Raw genomic sequence first — 18,482 nt, forward strand, 5'->3', positions numbered from 1 at the left:
GATGAGGGTAGAGAGACCAAGTTAACCCTCAAAAGTTACAGTTCCTTTTGTGGAATAAACCTAATAAAAAAGATACATATTTGCTATATGAAAGATAAGCTTTGGGGCTGTGTTGTTTTTGAAGAAAGGAAGTACTTTCATTTATAAATGAAGTAACAAAATATGTTGTTGTGTGTGCTTTTTCATTCATTATGGGAACGGATTTTAAAGCTAGCTTTTAGATATTAATACAGTTTATATTATGTCAAGCTAATTAATTCAGAATAATCCATTCCTAACTTAATTCAGCAGAATGTAGCAACTGTGATCAGAATCTTTCCACTGTCTCAGTGGCAGAAGGCTAAATTAAAAAGTTAGCCCAAGGATGTACATAAATAAAAATGAGACTATGAAGAAAGTATGATTGAAATTAGAAACAAGCTTCACTTTCAGTCAGAAAATTCTGTAAGTATGTAACATAGTTTTTGAGTTTTCAAGAATTAAACTCAAAACCTTCCTATCATTTAAAGAATGCCAGTCAAACTGTAACTATAAAAGAAGCAAAAGGGAAAAGGACTTTTTAAAGAATAAATCAAATCTCTGGCATTTTGGAAGCAATACAAACATACTGTAAAATTAGCATCAAAAACTTAAAAGAATGGCTTAGAAATATCACACAAATGAATTCTAGCAGCAGTGAGTCAATAACATAATAAAAGTGTGTGGCTCATTTTCAAAATACATCCCTAAGCATTGCAATGTACTGTGTCTTTGTGTCCCATTTCAGAAGATAATCTGCCATCTTTGATCCAAAACAGAAAAATTAGTTCTGAGGCCTCAGTCAAGGAGAGGCTTAAGTTAGAAGAACTGACTGGCTGATCAGCAACTAACAATTTTGTGGCATCAAAGCTAACTTTTCCTTACATCCTTACATCATATTAACCTCACAATTTTTTATTTCAAAAGTGCTTAATGTCAAACCACAGTATCCAGTTCTCATTCCTATCAGTGGGGATTGATCAGGTATAGTGCTTGCATTCACAGTATCAAAACATCTTAAACAATATTATTTAAATGCACAAAAAGGGATAATTTAAAATATGTTTTAAAATAAAACCTCATTAACTGTGCATTCTAAGAGCTCATCTGCCTATGAAAATAGCTATAGTGAGATTACTTGAAACATCCTCCATGATGCACATCCTATTAGGATGTCCTAGCTGAAATTCCCTCAAATATTTTTCTGGGATTTTTTGGGGTTTTTTTTTTTCTAACTGGGAGCTTTATGCGTGTAAACTTCATGTGTATGCGTGTAACTTGGTGTTCAACAATTTACAACTAAAAAGATGGCCTCATTAATCCCAGAAACAGGACTGAATATGGCAAATTCAAACTTCAAGTGGTGGACAGTGTATATACATGTGTAACAACATTTAAAAACACAAACATTTACAAAAAGAAATAACAAAATAAATGCAAAATAAGGTCTTTCATTAAACATGTCACGAAAGTTTCTCCCTTCCCTCACAATTAGTGCAATCCTTAATAAATTAAATAAGATCCAACAATCTTTGCTACAGTCGAATGCCTAACCTATATCGTGATAAAATATCTGATAACCATCTTTTTAAAGGCTTTATAAGCAGAATAGCTTTTTAGGTAAAAGTATTCCCTCCCCCCCAAAAAATTAGCAGCCCCCAATTTACTGTTAATTTTAGTGAAAGCCACAGCGACAGAATGGAATGAATGTAAATTGAAATTCAATTTCGAACCTCATATTCTTTTGAAAAAGCACATGTTCCTATGCATGGTTTTCAATGTATATATAAAAAATATGCAAAATAAATATAACCGACACATTAAGCTGCAGATGTAACACTTGTTTCTACCTGTTCTATGGTTAGCCATGTCTTCCACTTAAAATACAACTTAATACTTCATGTCTGTCATTAAGTAAGAATACAATGAGGGTGTACTACACCATTTTCTTGGGCAGACTGCCGTAAGGTTCAGTACCAGCATCTAATGTTATAAATGCTCAGGATTTTGATAACATTATTTCAATCATTCTTCCTTTTTGTTTTTCCTCTGAACTCTAAACATGCATACCTATTCCTAGTCAACCCTTTGGAAAAGGGTTCTTAATCTTATTAGAGCAGAATTTTCCCCACATTTCTGACTTCTACTATGATCTCTGAAAATCAAGGAGAAATTAGACTTTCACCCGCTATTCTAAATTTACTTTTAATATTCATATTAATCAAAACCATTGCTTCTGCATAATCACCTGAAGATCAGTAAGGGACATTATAGATCAAATCCTAAACTTTGAGATTACGATGTACCCATATGATCACTGGATTTTAAGACTAAAACTATGCTAACCATGTTCTTTTGCATCCTTCTATATCTCTACTGTTATCTGATCTCTATCAAGCAAATGTACTCATAATTTAGCTTTTCCTCTCTACCCTTTTAAAATAAATTCAACATTTCACCAGGGTAATAAAAATGCACTATTTGAGGTACTTTAATTTTTTTTGAAAGCAGATTGGGGGGTAGGCTATTTTCAAACTATATAGCTGCACCCTGTCAATTTCTAAAAATATAAAATGATGCACATATTAAACAGAAAATCAAAAAAAAAAAACTCAGTGATGGAATCCAATCATCTGGTTTGTTGCTATGGTTGTTCGATGGCTAATTCTTGGATGTCACATTTTTGCTGATGCACCAAAGTACTTAAAAGAGAACAAAACAGCATCAGTGCAAGCACAGAATCTTCCACAAGAGTGGCACAGAGGGGTAAAATGCAGTCAGTCAATGACAGGGATTGAGCAGCAGACTCAGGGTATTACTACCCTAGGATAATGTGTTAGATACACTGTACAAGGTTTGGAAAGGGAAAAGTGTATTGGACACACTTCTGTACATATGGAGATGGGACAAAGCTGAAACATTTGAAACCGGTGCATTGCCGATGGCTATAGAACATGTACAACAAACAGAAATATAGTTCCAGTTCTCCGTAAAAAAAGTAGTAGTGAATTGATGACAACCTTCTACATGCCAAGTACCATCTGGTCAAGTCTGGGAAAAAAATAGATAGACATAAAATGTGTTAGTACAAATCATATTTTTAGGAGCAGAATAGTGGGATAGCTTTGGGGGCATTAATTTGTTTTCAAAAAGTATATAATCATCATATGGAGAAAACCAGTTTGGTGTACTGGTGAAGGCACCAGATTAAAAACCAGGAGACTGTGAGTTCTAGTCCCTCCTTAGCCATGAGTCATTTTCTTTCAGCCCAACTCACCTGACAGGGTGATTGTTGTGGGGAAAGTAGGAGGAAAGAATGTTAGGTATGTTCACTGCCTTGAGTTACTTATAAAAATAAAAAAAAAACAGGATATTTTTTTAAAAAAATCTAAATAAATGTGGTGCTGCAGAACAGAAACCCTCATACATGGGATTGTTTGAGAGGGGGGAAACGAGCTTTGTAAATTGTTTTGTGTGTCTTTATTTGTAAAAAGCTTCTAGATCTACAATTCAATCCAAAGAGTTTTCATTTTTTTTTCTCTTACAAAATTAACTCAAAATCTGACAATCCAATAGTAATCCAGCCATGAACCAAGACTTAAAATACAACACGAGAGTATATTGTGCAATAATAAGTTCAATCAAATGTACTGCAGAACAAGTCAAGTTTTTGGGAATAGATGGAAGGGAGAATACTAGAAATTGCACCAAGCAGAGTCTGTTCTGTGTAGCTATCAATCAGGTACCCCAAAAGACGAGGCAAAAGTTCCTTAAATCAGAAGAAGGGAGACAACAGTTCTAGTGTGTGTTTGACCTAAACTGTCTCAAGGTTTATTCATTTTGGATTGCACTCAAATTGACCACTTATATCAGGATACTAAATACTAAAATAAGGATATTAAGTTAGAACTGGCAAAGACTAAATTCAGATTCATCCTCAGGTCCAGCTATTCAATGGATTGTCTAGGAAAAATAATTATATTTCAATTTCTTCATTACTCAATTACTTTTTATTAGTCGCCCGGGAAAAATGTGAGTAGAAATGGAATAGCTACCATTGGTTTTCTCTTGTTTTTTAAGCATGCTTTGCAGTACTCTTCTCACAGAATAGCAGGTGTTCCAAAAACTGCAGTGAAATTACCAAACCTAATTTTTCCCCATAATGTGTTTGTCCTTACACTTTGCCATTACATTGGCACTATCAACAGAAAACATTCTGAATTATATTAAATGTACAGGTAGTCATTTAGCAACCAGAATTGGGACCTGGAACTCAGTTGTTAAAGCAGTTGCCAAGTGAAAACACAATGGAGTGTACAATCTTATTTAGTTTCCCTATGCTTTACAGAGCTGCAAAGGTCATAAATGCAAAGACTGGTTGTAAAGTTACTTTTTTTTATCACCATCATAACTGCAAATTGTCTCTAAATGAGACCGTCACTGAACAAGGACTATCCGTAATTAACTTCTTGCTAAGATCAATACCTGAACCATTCAGAGAAGTCAGAGGTCAGCAATGTAAGGACATTTACTAATAATGTTACACAATAGAGAAGATGTATTTTGGGGCAATAATGAACATTGTGGCTACTTCTGAAACAATATACTTGGATAAATGTATTACTAAGGAGAGTGTTGTTGGAGCACAACAGACTGTTCTACTTTTTTTAAGGGGCAGGTGAAAGACACAGACATTCCAGCATTTCATTGAAAGGGTGTGAGAAACTATGCTGTTAAAATAGTCACTATCCTATTGGTAAATGTAAAATAGTCACTACCCTATTGGTAAATGTAGCTGTCACTAAACAGTGGCACATTCTTGATTCATGAAAGATGTATTTTGGTTTAACTTACTACATATACTCTGAAAAGTTCCTTTCCGTTAAGAACAAAATGGATTTTTCTCCTACATTTCTGAAATATCATCTATAGAAACTGTTTTAGCCTCAGAATCAGAAGCTGTTCAATGATTCAGTTGAATAAAGGGGACCATAGGTACAACAATTGCAGCATTGTCTATTAATGTAATTAAAACAACAAACTTGATCTAATGGTTTAGAGCAGGGGTGGGGAACTGTGACTTGTACATTTCAACTCCCAGAATTACTGAGCCTGCCATGCTGACTCAGGAATTCTGGAAATTGAATTTCACAAGTCATAAAGGGCCATTGTTCCCCATCTTTGGTTTTGAGGGATGTCTACTTGGGCATACAACAATGATGGGTTGCCCCCGGTTCAGACCGGTTCGCAAGAACTGGTAGTAAAACTGGCGGGAGGCTCGGCCCACTGACCCCGATGTCATCATAGGTGATCTGCGCATGTGCAGCAGCTTCTGCGCATGCACAGAAGTGCGCAAGCAAAGCGAGCTCCCAATGCAAACCGGTAGTGAAGGTAAGTAGAACCCACCCCTGGCATACAATACATACTAACAAACATATTCCCAGATCAAGCCGAGTTATTCACAAGTTATTCAATCTGGCTGTTCTTATCTTAGCAGGGTGTTGGCAACGCGCAGCTCCAGAGCTGCATGAGGCTCTTTCATCCCCCTGCTGTGGCTCCTTTTGGCTGAACCCACCACTGGCTGGCCCCACCCCTTGCCCTCTCTTCCCAGTCACTCCTCGCCTGGCCTGAGAAGGTAAAGGCGATGGTGGGGGATGGAGACTCGCTCCATATTCCAGAGTGGGAGTGAAGTGCCCCTGTACTTGCTGTGTCTCGCGGGTGCTTCTTCCGGCCCTTGTTGGTGCTGTGCATACCTCGGTCGCTCGGGGAGAGGTACGACTTGCTCTCCACCCCGAGACACTGGCCCAGCTATGCACTTACCTGTTATTTACTTCGTGTTTTGGTAATATGCACCACCTCCACGAATGGCATGAATGGCTGTGGGAGAAGATGCCGGATAATGACCAGGGCGAATAGGCTTGGCTGCAAAGATAAAAAGCAAAGTCAAGGAAAATTTTTGTTTTAAGCCAACGACTGGACTACTCTTCTTTGAACAATCATAACCCAATTTATTTCTTCTGTGGGAAACCTAAAGTGCTAATGCCACAGATATTCCAAACAATAATATACAATTCATAAATTGCCTCTCATTGAAAAATACCATAGATTCCTTTGTTTTTGTTCTCAAATTGACTTTGTCTTTTTATCTGCCTTCAAAAGTTTTACCCTCTCTTGGCTTCTGGAGTTGGAGGAATCACAAGTTACTTCAAAATTAATTATTTCTCCCACAAGTATTTTAACATGGAAAGGAACAGTCAGTTATATGAATCCCCCACTACCACTTCAAGTACTATAGCAAAACTACAAGTGTAATAACCAATGATGTAAATTTAAGCTTTTGACAGAACACAGTAAATTAATAGATGGTAGAAATAATCAATTTCAAATATCCCACAGAAACTACTTTGTTAGATATATCTGGACAAATTATATGAAAACTGCATTTTGGGCTCAGGGTAAGTGCAGAGGCCTTAAAGGTGTTGTGTTTGATGGTTAATGCTGCAACAACAGTATGAACAAGAGATAGTGAGTAATTTGTCTATGAATAAAAAACTTTAAAAACCTACTGAAGTGAGGTCTTCTGTTGCTCTTTTTTATTTATAAAGGGAAGACATATAGTGAAGTGAAGAATATAATCTTTCACAATATGTGGGATTGAGAACCAAACATCTCTCTATGAATCACACAATGCAACCACATCTTTCTGCAAGTCTCATTAAGCAGCTTCAAAAAATTGTTGCATTTTTGTACAGTGGTACCTCAGTACTCATCATTGATTGGTTTCGGGAAGTATGATGAGTACCAAAAATGATGAATATCAAACAATTTTTTCCCATAAGGAATAATGTAGTGAGTCACAAGGTAGCTGACATTTGAAAAGTTCTAGCTTGTATGTTGAGTAGCAAACAAACGAGTACTGGGACAAATGTTTTGTGTCAAAATGCATTGAGTACTAAGCAAAACAACTGAGAACACAGTACTTTGCAACATGAGGATGAAAGTACAGTGCTACTTTGGTACTCAACTGCTTTGAAACTCATCAAATTTAGTTCAAGTTAATACTCACAAAGTAATAAAACTCCTGAAGTCACCATTCAGGAATGCTCTTCTAAAACCCATAGTCATTTATACCTAAAAATAGAAGTACTTTCCACAAGAAAAAAAATCTATGAACGCATGGTATTTGCTGAATTTATTGTGAGCTTAGAGTATTTTATAAGTAATTCTTGACTTACAGCCATTTGTTTAGTGGTTGTTTGAAGTTACAGTGGCACTGAAAGAAGTGACTTATAACAATTTACAATTGTTGTAGCATCCCCACAGTCACATGAACAACATTTCATGGACACTTGGCAACTGGAGCATGTTTATAGTAGTTGCAGCATCCTATGGTCACATGATCATCATTTGTGCCTTTTTCAACCACCTTCTGACAAGCAAAGTCAGTGGGGGGAGCTGAGTTCACTTAACAACCATGTGATTCATTTAACAACCATGGCAAAAATGGTTCTAAAATCAGACATGAATTATTTAACAACTGCCCTCCTTATCAGCAAAAATTCTGGACACAATTGTCCAAAATTGTTACAGATTGTCCTTGTGTCAAGGACTCCTCTGTATTAGCAGGCAGAATCCATACCAATTTGAGCGGAATGTGCTCGTCTTGCCATGTTCTTGGCTCTGACAGCCTCTTTAATGCGGTCCACTTCTTGCTGGTACCGTTTCCGATCCCGCATCGCATTTTCCTTGGCCTCCTTCAGAGCACTTTCCAAGGCCTTCACTCTCTCCGCTGTAGCTCGAAGTCGTTTTTCCAGCTTTGGAAGTTCACAACGAAGATCCGCGTTGTCACGTACCAACTACAAAAGATGGAAAAACTCATCTTTTTTTTTTTTTTTACAATATCACATACATAAGATTTTTACAATATCATACACATAAGAACCTAAAAAATTAAAATACTTCTTATTTTCAATAAGTAAATAATATTTTAAAAGATACAGAGCCTATTTGATTAGTGTTTCTTGGGGAAATGTTCCAAATTTAATGTACATTTTGCAATTTTCCTCAGTTTAAAGTGTGTTGAAAAACACAGCCAAGTGAACTATACTGATAAATGATACATAAATCTGAATAAATAATGTCACCTCCCCTTTTTTGCTATTTTTAGCACTGTCTGTCTCGATTTTGCTTGTGAAGAGTTTTATTCAGTCCTGTAATTTCAATAGGAAATGAAAGAGGGAAAAGAAAGAAAAGTAGCATGGAGGGAAGAAAAACACTAATTTAAACTTTGCAAGCTATGTATAGGGCTTCCATAAGACAAAAAGAGCAGTGATATTTGGTGCAATAAATTGCTACATAATAAGGACAGGTAAAACTTCTAGATTTAAGTCTAGACTACAGTTTTCCCAGAGTTCTTTGCCACTTGCTGTGCTTCCAGGACTAATGGGAGACCATCTCTGAAACTTCAGGAAAGCTCAGTTGATAGCTCCATTGCTCACACTCACTATCATGCCCATGGTAAACAAATTTCTACTTACCAGTGAAACCTCCACCACACAGAACATTTTTGGCAATCCTTATGCAAAGGATATAACATTGACACTGTAAAGTCAGTGATGCAAGCTAACCAGCACTCTGCTTTTCACACTGACCATTGTTCATTAGTGCATGCCCCATCAAAGTCTCTCAAATTCTTGAAGGCTGAAATGGAATAAGGGACTTGGGGCTCTCCAGATGTTGCTAACAATCAATTCCCAAAAGCCTCAGCTAATATGATTGACAGTTAGGGATGCTGAGAACTGCAGTTCAACAACATCGGAAGTACCGCACTCTAGTCCATTTTGATATTGTTAGGTACATTGCGTCATTTCTCTGTGTTCTCCAAGGTAGAAACCCTGCTAAAAATCCAATTTGAATTAAAAGAAAGTTGAAGATCTCTGTTGTAAAAAACTGAGGATTCAACATAATATGTAACTAGGGTTCCCCCCCCCCTTATCTGATTTCCAGGTGCTGCCTTTTGGCTCATCTGTCTGGCAAGGGTCTTATAAACTGATTGAAAATCCCATTTTTACAAGTGTGCTCAAATGTCTCCTTGAGAGAGCTGTAACTCAATTGTTATACACAATTATTTAAGGTTTGTTTTTCCAGTCTCCTTATTTTACAGCTGTTGAATTTAGACAAATTAGGAAAACCACAGCGTAGCAATGACTGATCTAATGATAATCCTACCTGTTTGTGAACTTTTGTAAGTTGTTCCAGGTTGTTTTCCAAGAAGGAGATTTTCTGCTTCTGGGCAGCACTTCCACCTCCATCATCACTGTCCAATTCAACACTCTATGCCAAGCAAACAAATTACAATACAGAAATTAAATGATGGCTGAGAACAGCAACAAAAAACTTATCTTGCATAAAAATACATTACAGCCTATGAAATTAAACTTGGAATAATACTAAGCAGGAAGCATTCAACTAGATGTAATTCTTAGATTTCTGAACATAATTTACATTGATGCTGTTGTAATGTGCATGGTTCAAGGCAACATGGAAATCTTTAAGAAAGATTACACAGTTCCAAGTTAAGCCTTTAAAATGATTCAATATATCTACATACATACTACTAAGACTCTTGTTCCTTAACTTTTAACTGGGTGAAACAATGAAAGAGTTTTTAAACCAAGGTACCTCAAGTGGGCTAATTTACAGAAAAGTCCAAAATCCTAGACCCATGACTCCCCTAGTATTGAAATTTATCTAGTTTTATAAAATGGTTTACGTCATAAAAAGTTATCCTAAAATAGTTTATGACATAATACAAAATGTCATAAGACATTTCTTTTTTTGGGGGGGGGGGGGGCTGATGTTATGTAGTGCAACATGGGCCATTTTCAAGGCAGATACATCTCTGGATACATCCCAATTTTTCCAGTGAAGCCAGTAAACCAGACATTCTGTCATTGTAAAAGATTTTGAGGAATCTGGTAAGGAAATATCTCTGAAATGGTGGTCATGGGTTGTCTAGTAATTTTTAACCTTTCACATTCATCAGTCCTCCTCTGCTTTCTATTCTAACAGAACTGTTGACTGAATAAGAGCACTTGCTTGAGACATGAGGAGAGATTTGGGGAGTTAATGTTAATGTCAAATAAATAGAGATTATGAAATATTTCCAGACTAATGTAATAATGATACACCAGACTGGCAAATCGATGGCTACTTTTTTTTTTTTAATATTTATGGAAATAATGCTTTTAACTAATTTCAAAATTCCTTGGCCATAAAAGTTTGTCTTTTTTAAAGGCAAGTTTAAAAGGTAAATTTGGAACAAAGTGGAAATGCAGAGACTATTTTACAATGAAAATGGTAAGTTTTTTTAAAAATTTTAAATTGGTTTCACTTCATGACCTAATGCTTGAAGTATTTTATCAGATTTTAATACTGTATTTCAATATGAACCACCTTTTCCTTAATCCTTCTTGCTCTACTCTTTCATAACAATAAAACTATAGTCCAAAATACAACTACAAGTTATACTGATTGAAATAACAGTACAAAATAAAAAATATTATAGGGAGGAGGAGTTTTTATTCTAGGGAGGAGACTTTCTACATCCTCTGCATTAATTTTAGTTTATTCAGTGGAGGCAAAAACATACAATTTTGTTCACAGTCATCATAATTTTCCCTGAAATACACCTTTAACACTTTTATTATTTTCATTTAAGTATCAAAATATAAACGTACACTGTACCTGGACTTTGACTGTCCTTAATGAATAAATTACAACAATATGCCTATGTGTAAACACTCCCTCTAGTCATGTTTATAATCCAAGCTTTTGAAATTACTTAATAATGATATTTAGTCTATCTGTGCATGCAATTATTCTCAGATATTCAAATGCAAGCAAGATATATTAGCAAGCAATTATATTTCAACAGAGTGCCAGATAGCTTGACAAACATTTTCACCAAAGCAAAATGATGTTTTTAGCATAATTCAAATCTTTCAGCCAAATATTTTATCTTACTTTTTTTACTCTGGTGGTGAGATCTTGAACAAAGAGTTTACGTAAGTTGTGAAGAGTTTGAAGTTCTCGAGCCTGTAAATAGACATATACATAAATTTGGGGGGGGGACCCAGAACTCTACAGAATCTTAGCATTTCTTCAGAATGATGTCATGATTGTGACAATTTCTGTCTCTTATATGCATCTGTGCAATGTCACAATGTATGTTCAAGAGTAGTGGAGCTTGCGTCACAATGCATGATGTTATTTTTTTATTTGTCCCTCCTTGACTCCTACTCTGGGCACCTTTACTTAATACAGACTATTTTGAACAGAAACGCAAAGGCAAAGTTGTCAAAGCACACCAAAAACAGTAATTTAACTACAGGTAAATCATAGTGTAGTACAAGTGCACTGCAGAAACAGTTTGGTTTAGTGGTTAGGGCACCAGGCTAGAAAGTGGGAGACCGTGAGTTCAAATCCTGCTTTAGTCATGAAAACCAGCTGGGTGATGTTGGGCCTGTCATTCTGTCTCAGCCCAACTCACTTCACAGGTCTGTTGTTGTGAGGAAAATATGAGGAGGAGAAAGGTGTATTGGATATGTTCTCCATCTTGAGTTATTTGTAAAAATACTAAAGGTGCAATATAAATAAATAAACTACTGTGGTATTACAGCAGTTAAAGTGAAGCAAAAAAAATAAAATGGTTATCCCTCAATTGGTTAACAGTGATCTGTCAACAACTGTGAGCCACTGATAAATTCACAATTTTCACAGATAAATTGTTCACAGATCACTGTTAACCAATTGAAGGATAACCATTTTTAATGGTTATTGAGGGATAGCTATTTTTGAAGTTTTAAAAATATATTAATTGCACTTTCCTGCACACTGTATAGCATACATATATGCTTTAGCTGCTTTCTAGATGACAAGGATGATAATTATCTGGATTTTGGTGGGTACATCTTATTTTACAGTGTTGGAGCAGCAATGGAGAACTGTTTCCTTGGCTCCTACCACTTCTGGAACCCCTAACCCCCATAGGCAACTGAGGAAGATATCACAATCTGTGGTATCAGAATCAGCTGAAAAGTCTGCCTCCCACCCTCAATTTCTCTTCAACAGCAGCTTCTCCTTCAAGGGCTTCCTCACATAGGTTCTCCAAGGGGTTCAACAGGCAATCCTGCAGGCACCTCGGTAAAAAGCCATATTATAGGGGGTTCTAAGTCAAACCAAGCAGTTTGAAGTAAATTTAGAAACGCATCGTTAACCACTGCATGGCCTACAAGGTATGTATAATACAATTTTAGTGACTACTGCATGTCAATCAATGAGTTGTTAAATTTTGGACCATCTGTAGCAACCTGAATCAGTTCTTACAAGATACAAACAAAGTACAGGAAACATGCAAAAAGTGAATGTCCCCACCATACCATGATCATCTATCAGGATGATTGGCAATGGGAATTTCGTAGGGTATTTCTGACACAATGACCTCCTCCCTCAAATTATAATCTCTTTTCTGGAAAGTTATTTCAGCAATACAACTATTATTTGGCTAATACATACCACAGTTTCTTCCAGTCCTTTTAGATCCTCCCTTGCTTGTTCCCTCTTATCATTAAGTAATCTAGATTAAAAACAAAACCAAACCAAGGGTACAACTCAGAAAATACAAATATATAATTCAGAGTCCCAAAAGTGCAAAACATTAAGCCAGATCATCTTCTAATGTCTAAACCACTAGTGTACAATCTTTTGGCTTGCCTGCGCCACATTGAGTGAACAGGAATTGTTTTGGGCTCCATATAATATATATTATATAATGTATATAAATGACATAATAATGTTAAAAGTTCACGATTACCAGCTTTCCAGAGCTGCATGCAGCCCGCGAGTGGTGGATTGGACACGCTTGGTCTAAAGGGTTTTTTTTAACATTGGCAACTAAGCATTTTGACAAACTCATCCAGTGCTTCATGATCATAGGAAATTCATGAATGAATTCAGTTAACACTGTAACAAAAAAAACTCAATAAAATTTTTTAAAATGTAACTGAAAATTAGTTTACATAAATTTTAACAAGAAACAAAACTATCTTAAGAGATACATCAGCTTGCTTATATTCACACTCAATTAAAAAGAAAATTACTTTTTAGCTATCCTAAGCATATATACTGCCACATTATGTAATGAAGATAATATAGTTTTCTCCCATTTTCACAGAATTAGGTATGTAAAATACTAATGGAATAACAGAACTCAAGTTTTCTTTGTTCCTTCTTTAAGGATTATATGCCATAAGATATGATATAGTTTCCTGTATTTTTGGAGTTAGAAACTATTTCTATTTCCCAAGACAATGAATGTGTTAACTATAGATTTCTGAAATATTCTCAGGCAAAAATATTTCATAATCCTGTAGTTATTTAGGGAAGTAATTCTTTATTTGGGTGGGTGGAATGAAGGCTAGGATCCAAATGAGGAAAGTACTATTTTCCTTTATGAATAGCATGGTGACTTCTGAAATGAAAAGGAGGTCACCCCCTAAACATCATTTTGGCACAATGGAAAATCCAAGGTCTAATTTGTTCAATTTATATACTGAATATTTGTTAAACCTATATACCGAGTATTGAGGGATGATGGATTGGAAGACAAGCAAGTTTCTAAAAGGAGGGTGAAATATGAATGATCACTATGCTGATGACCATCTTCTGAGAGCTGAAAATAGAAATTATTTGGAAGTAATGGAAGTCGAGAAGCAGAATAAGAAAAATGGCCTTAAGTTTAAATTTAATATAATATAAATATAAAGCAAACCAAAGTAATTAATAACAGGAACAGCAACCAGCCATAAAACTGACAGTGAAAATAATTGAAGTGGTCGGTCGTTTTTTTTACTTTTGGGACTTTTAGGTTTTGACTATGAACAGTAAAGAAACCAGCAGTCAAGACTTACAACATAGATTAGTACTTGGTAGGATAACAATGAAGATCTTGCAAAAGATATTCAGATGCCGTGATGCATCTGTGAGATCAGAATTGTAACACCCTACGGAAGCAAAAGTTAGAACTTGAAGCAGCAGAATAGGTAAGAGTATTGACTCTTGAAATTTGCTGTTGCAGAAGAGTCCTGAGAATACCATGGATACCAAGAAAATGAACAAACAAATCATAATTCATGTGAGGCACAAATAACCAGCCTCACATTATCATATTTTGGACACATTATGCAAAGACCTAGGACCTTGGGAACTGCATAATGTTGGGAAAATGGAAAGAAAAATAAGACAATTAAGCTCAAAATTTCCATTGCTATGCAAGATGGTTCTTAAGTGAGTTGCACCTCATTTTATGACCTTTTTTACTGCAGTTGTTAAGGAAATCACTGCAGTTAAGCGAATCCTGTAGTTGTTGCAAATCTGGCTGCCCCCACTGACTTTGCTTGTCGGAAGCTGGCTGGGAAGGTTACAAATGACGATTACATGATCCCAAGACAATGCAACTGTCATAAATACATGCCAGTTGCCAAGTCCCTGAATTTTGATCACATGACAATGGGGATGCTGCAATGGTCATAAGTGTGAAAGTCATAAGTCACTTTTCTCAGTGCCATTGTAACTTTGAACTGTTACTAAACGAATGGTTGTTGGGGACTATCTGTACTAACAAGAATAACAGTTTTGGGTCTTAAAGTGGATTGGTAAGAGTTCTGAGTTTAATTTGAATCTCCAAAATTGTAAATCTGTATGTTAATGATAGTTAAAATCCTGCTCTACTGAACTTCCAGACTTGACACTAGGGTATTAATAAAATCCTGACAATGTACCCATGTTTTTAGAAGAATGTATAAAATTCTCTCTTCACCATATTGCTAATTTTCTTTTAGGCAGTTTAAATCTTAACTTTAAGTAGATTATGGCTATCCAGTTGTAGGTGTCATCTATGGAATGATTGTTAAGTGGATATACACTTACTATTCACACTTACATTGGGCCACTCAATTAAGACCAGATGTTTTAACAACAGTCCTGTCCTTGCCATTATTAAGAACTATCCATAAAATTTGAATGGGGTAGGATAGGATATAATCAGGACCATGGTCTTATAGGTCTGTTAATTCTTTTCTGTTCTAGAGTTGAGTCTCTAGGATGAGAAATGAAACCTCTATGAAGTTTGTAGCTAATAGAATGTCCCCCCTCCCTCAGAATTTGCTGTAAACTTCAATCCAAATATTCACAATCGAGAAAGTAATCCTTTTTGGGAAGGGTGACTAGTAAAAATAATCACAGGACTTTTTGATAACATCATAAAGAATGGAGAATCTTCAGCTCATAAAATATTAATAATATGCAACTGTTGAGAAATGCTAATTCTTGTGAGTTATAGCACTGTACATGCTAATAGTCTGACAGAGATTACATTCCAATAACATCTGGATAGCCAGAGGTTACTGTCCTTGGTCAGGAGGGCATCCTGCATACATTATTTTAGGAATATTCATTCATAACAGGAAAGGCAATCCAGCTAACTTACATAAGTTTTTCCAATTTATTTTCCCGTTCTTGGTCTTCTATTTTTAATTTTTCATAGTCTGAACTCAGTTTTTCTTGTTCCAGCTGCAACTTCTGATTCATACTGCAGAAAATAAAATAACTTAAATTAAAAGTGGTACTGCAGGGAGAGAAATACAAGCCATTATACATTAGTCTTAAGATCATGATTACCCAATATACTTTCATTTCAAACATTTAGGGAATTTTCTCATGATCATCTTAAATCTCAAATCAGTGTTGTTTCTGACATAGCTGTTACTCCATTCTATGTAATATTGAAGAGAAATGGGATATTACCCCCATTCCATTTCAGGCACTGGATTCTACTTCTTCAAGAGAACTTGAAATCTGTTTCCAATAAGGAGTACTCATCTCTCGTTATCATTCTACACTTTATCTCTAGTAACTACTAGAACAGTTTGTCACAAACAGTGTTCTAAATGCATCCCAAGGTATTGATTAATAATTACTTTGTTTAATACCATATTATATTTCGGATATTATTACAGGTTTTAAAATCCAGAATTATATGTATGCCTGGGACACAAACATGATACTTTGTCTGCTGTATTTTTTATTATTATTATTATTATAAAGTAGGAGCACTTTATAGATAGTTCTTTGTTCTTTCTGCATTTATTTCTTTGTTTAAATCGCCACAAGAAGATTCTAGAAAAACACATCTGCAGCAGTACTCATCCGGTTTTCTTGAGGGCTTTGCCAATAAATATAAGCAATACATCATCAAATATAAATCAAATAGGTCATCAGCAATAGTCTGTGTATGGATATATAAAGGTAAAGGTTCCCCTTGCACATATATCCTAGTCATTCCCGATTCTAGGGGGCGATGCTCATCTCCATTTCAAAGCCGAAAAGCCAGCGCTGTCCAAAGACGTCTCCGTAGTCATGTGGCCAGCATGACTAAACGCCAAAGGCGTGCGGAACGCTGTTACCTTCCCACCAAAGGTGGTCCCTATTTTTCTACTTGCATTTTTACGTGCTTTCAAACTGCTAGGTTGGCAGAAGCTGGGATAAGTAACAGGAGCTCACTCCGTTACGCAGCACTAGGGATTCGAACTGCTGAACCTTTCGATCGACAGTCTTAGCCACTGAGCCACTAATTATTCAAAAACTGTACTGTGGAATGTGAAAATGAACATACTCTCTGATATCATCGATAATTTTCTGTTTCTCCTCAATCTCATCTCGTAATCGAGAGAGCTGCTTCTGATGAGCTTCCCTATGACTCTCCATCTGTTGCTCCAGGGTCTTCTGTTCATAGAAGAGATAAATAAATTACAATAATTTAATATTTTACTCATGGTTTTTCCTATTACATCAAATACAACCTGCATATATTACAATTGCTGAGATTCTTGTATATACCTTTTTTTTTTTCATTCAAAATTAAGCTCATAAAATTAACATCAGTTTTCCCAATCATGTCCCAACAATTCTGCCTTCGGAACTAACCCATATATATGTGGTATATGCCTCTCATAAATCAAAAGGATATACAGAAGAAATTACTGATCTTGTGTTGGGGTACGTAAGGAGTTCAGTAAAATTTGGATTGTGTTTCTGTAGAAGATGACCAGGCTGAACTTAAGGGCGGAGTTCAAACACACAATCAGTCTGGTGTCCCTATGCCCACAAAAAAGACCTAAGTCCAGCCCCCCTTGAAGTCCATTGACTCTTATCTGCTGCCAATTTGCCTTGACTGTTAGTAGATCAGATTCTTGTATAGGCTGTATAGATTCTTATATAGACTTTAGTAGATCAGATTCTTCTTGAAGAAATTCACAATGCTTTTATCCTATGGTTTTTTGCACCTGAGTTTCTTGTGGTACTAATACAGAACAGAGAACCATGCTACAAAGTTAGCAATTCAAAACGTAAGGCCCAATATTCTCTTTTCTAGCAGGATATTACTCTATCTCAGAACTCAAATTAAATGGACTAAATGTCAGTACCTATTCAATAATTCCTGAAAACCTGATGACCTCCATTCCATTCGTACTCCACCAGTAACTTTAAAAGCGGTTGCTGTATTTTCCCGAGTGCTATGTCAGCCCTTGATACATAATCAGTATATGTGTATGTACACCTACCTATATTCACTCACTCATTCTTTCACATATACATACACACACACACATCTTATGTAACATTCCAGCAATATATCAACATCTAATTATAAAACAAAATAATTCTTAATAAAGCAATTCCCTTATGCCTGAAATCTATTTTATTTGTTATGTGAGCATGGGTATTATGGATGGTTTAAGTTAGTATCAAATGCTTTAGAAATGTATTATTACAAATACATGTAATATTTTTAACACCCAAGCAACCTTGAATTTAGTTTATAATTATAGAAAAATGTTACGATTTGACTTGGAAGACATAATTTGACCTTGAACATCCCTTTGAAAAGGGATTTGTAGTGCGAAACTGACATCATAAGTGCCAAATGCATACGTAAGATTTAAGTATGTGGAATAAAAAAGATGAAAGTTATCTTTGGGGTCATCTAAAATTACCTTCATTTCCTCTGCATCTTGTAACAAAGTCAGATGTTCCTTCTCTTTATCTTTGAAACTGACTTCATGCATTTTTTCTGTTCAAATGAAGAGGACAGTTGAGCAACCTTTTAATGGGATATAGTTTAAGAAGTATTAATCAAGCTCTGAAAAAGCCTTCCTTATGCAAAAGATGACTTTCTACTTTTATTACCCTGCAGGGACAAAGAAACATTAACAGGTGTTTCGGCAGAACAATTTGTGTCAAGCTACTTTTAGCCCCTGGTTTTTAAGAAATACTTTCTTCCAACAAAAGCCAATTCCATTTGTGCTCCTAAAAATATCGCATTCCATGTGTTGCACACGTTCTCC

At 35.7% G+C, this 18,482-nt stretch overlaps 1 protein-coding gene across 1 annotated transcript in view; it reads right to left on the minus strand.

Moving 5' to 3' along the window:
• Positions 1–3,015: 3,015 nt before the first annotated feature.
• KIF5C (kinesin family member 5C) overlaps positions 3,016–18,482 on the minus strand; it is an 82,961-nt gene continuing 67,494 nt past the window's right edge. The window contains exons 18-26 of the mRNA XM_070957011.1: positions 18,132–18,208; positions 16,751–16,860; positions 15,566–15,667; positions 12,595–12,655; positions 11,044–11,115; positions 9,247–9,351; positions 7,658–7,874; positions 5,839–5,940; positions 3,016–3,069 (exon numbers count right to left, since the gene is read on the minus strand). Of these exons, the coding sequence (XP_070813112.1) occupies positions 5,846–5,940; positions 7,658–7,874; positions 9,247–9,351; positions 11,044–11,115; positions 12,595–12,655; positions 15,566–15,667; positions 16,751–16,860; positions 18,132–18,208 (839 nt within the window). The 3' untranslated portion in view covers positions 3,016–3,069; positions 5,839–5,845. The remainder of the gene's footprint in view (positions 3,070–5,838; positions 5,941–7,657; positions 7,875–9,246; positions 9,352–11,043; positions 11,116–12,594; positions 12,656–15,565; positions 15,668–16,750; positions 16,861–18,131; positions 18,209–18,482) is intronic.

Source organism: Pituophis catenifer, unplaced genomic scaffold (genome assembly GCF_029215685.1).
Source record: "Pituophis catenifer annectens isolate HBS135680 unplaced genomic scaffold, rPitCat1.0.hap2 SCAF_1, whole genome shotgun sequence".
NCBI lineage: Eukaryota > Metazoa > Chordata > Lepidosauria > Squamata > Colubridae > Pituophis > Pituophis catenifer.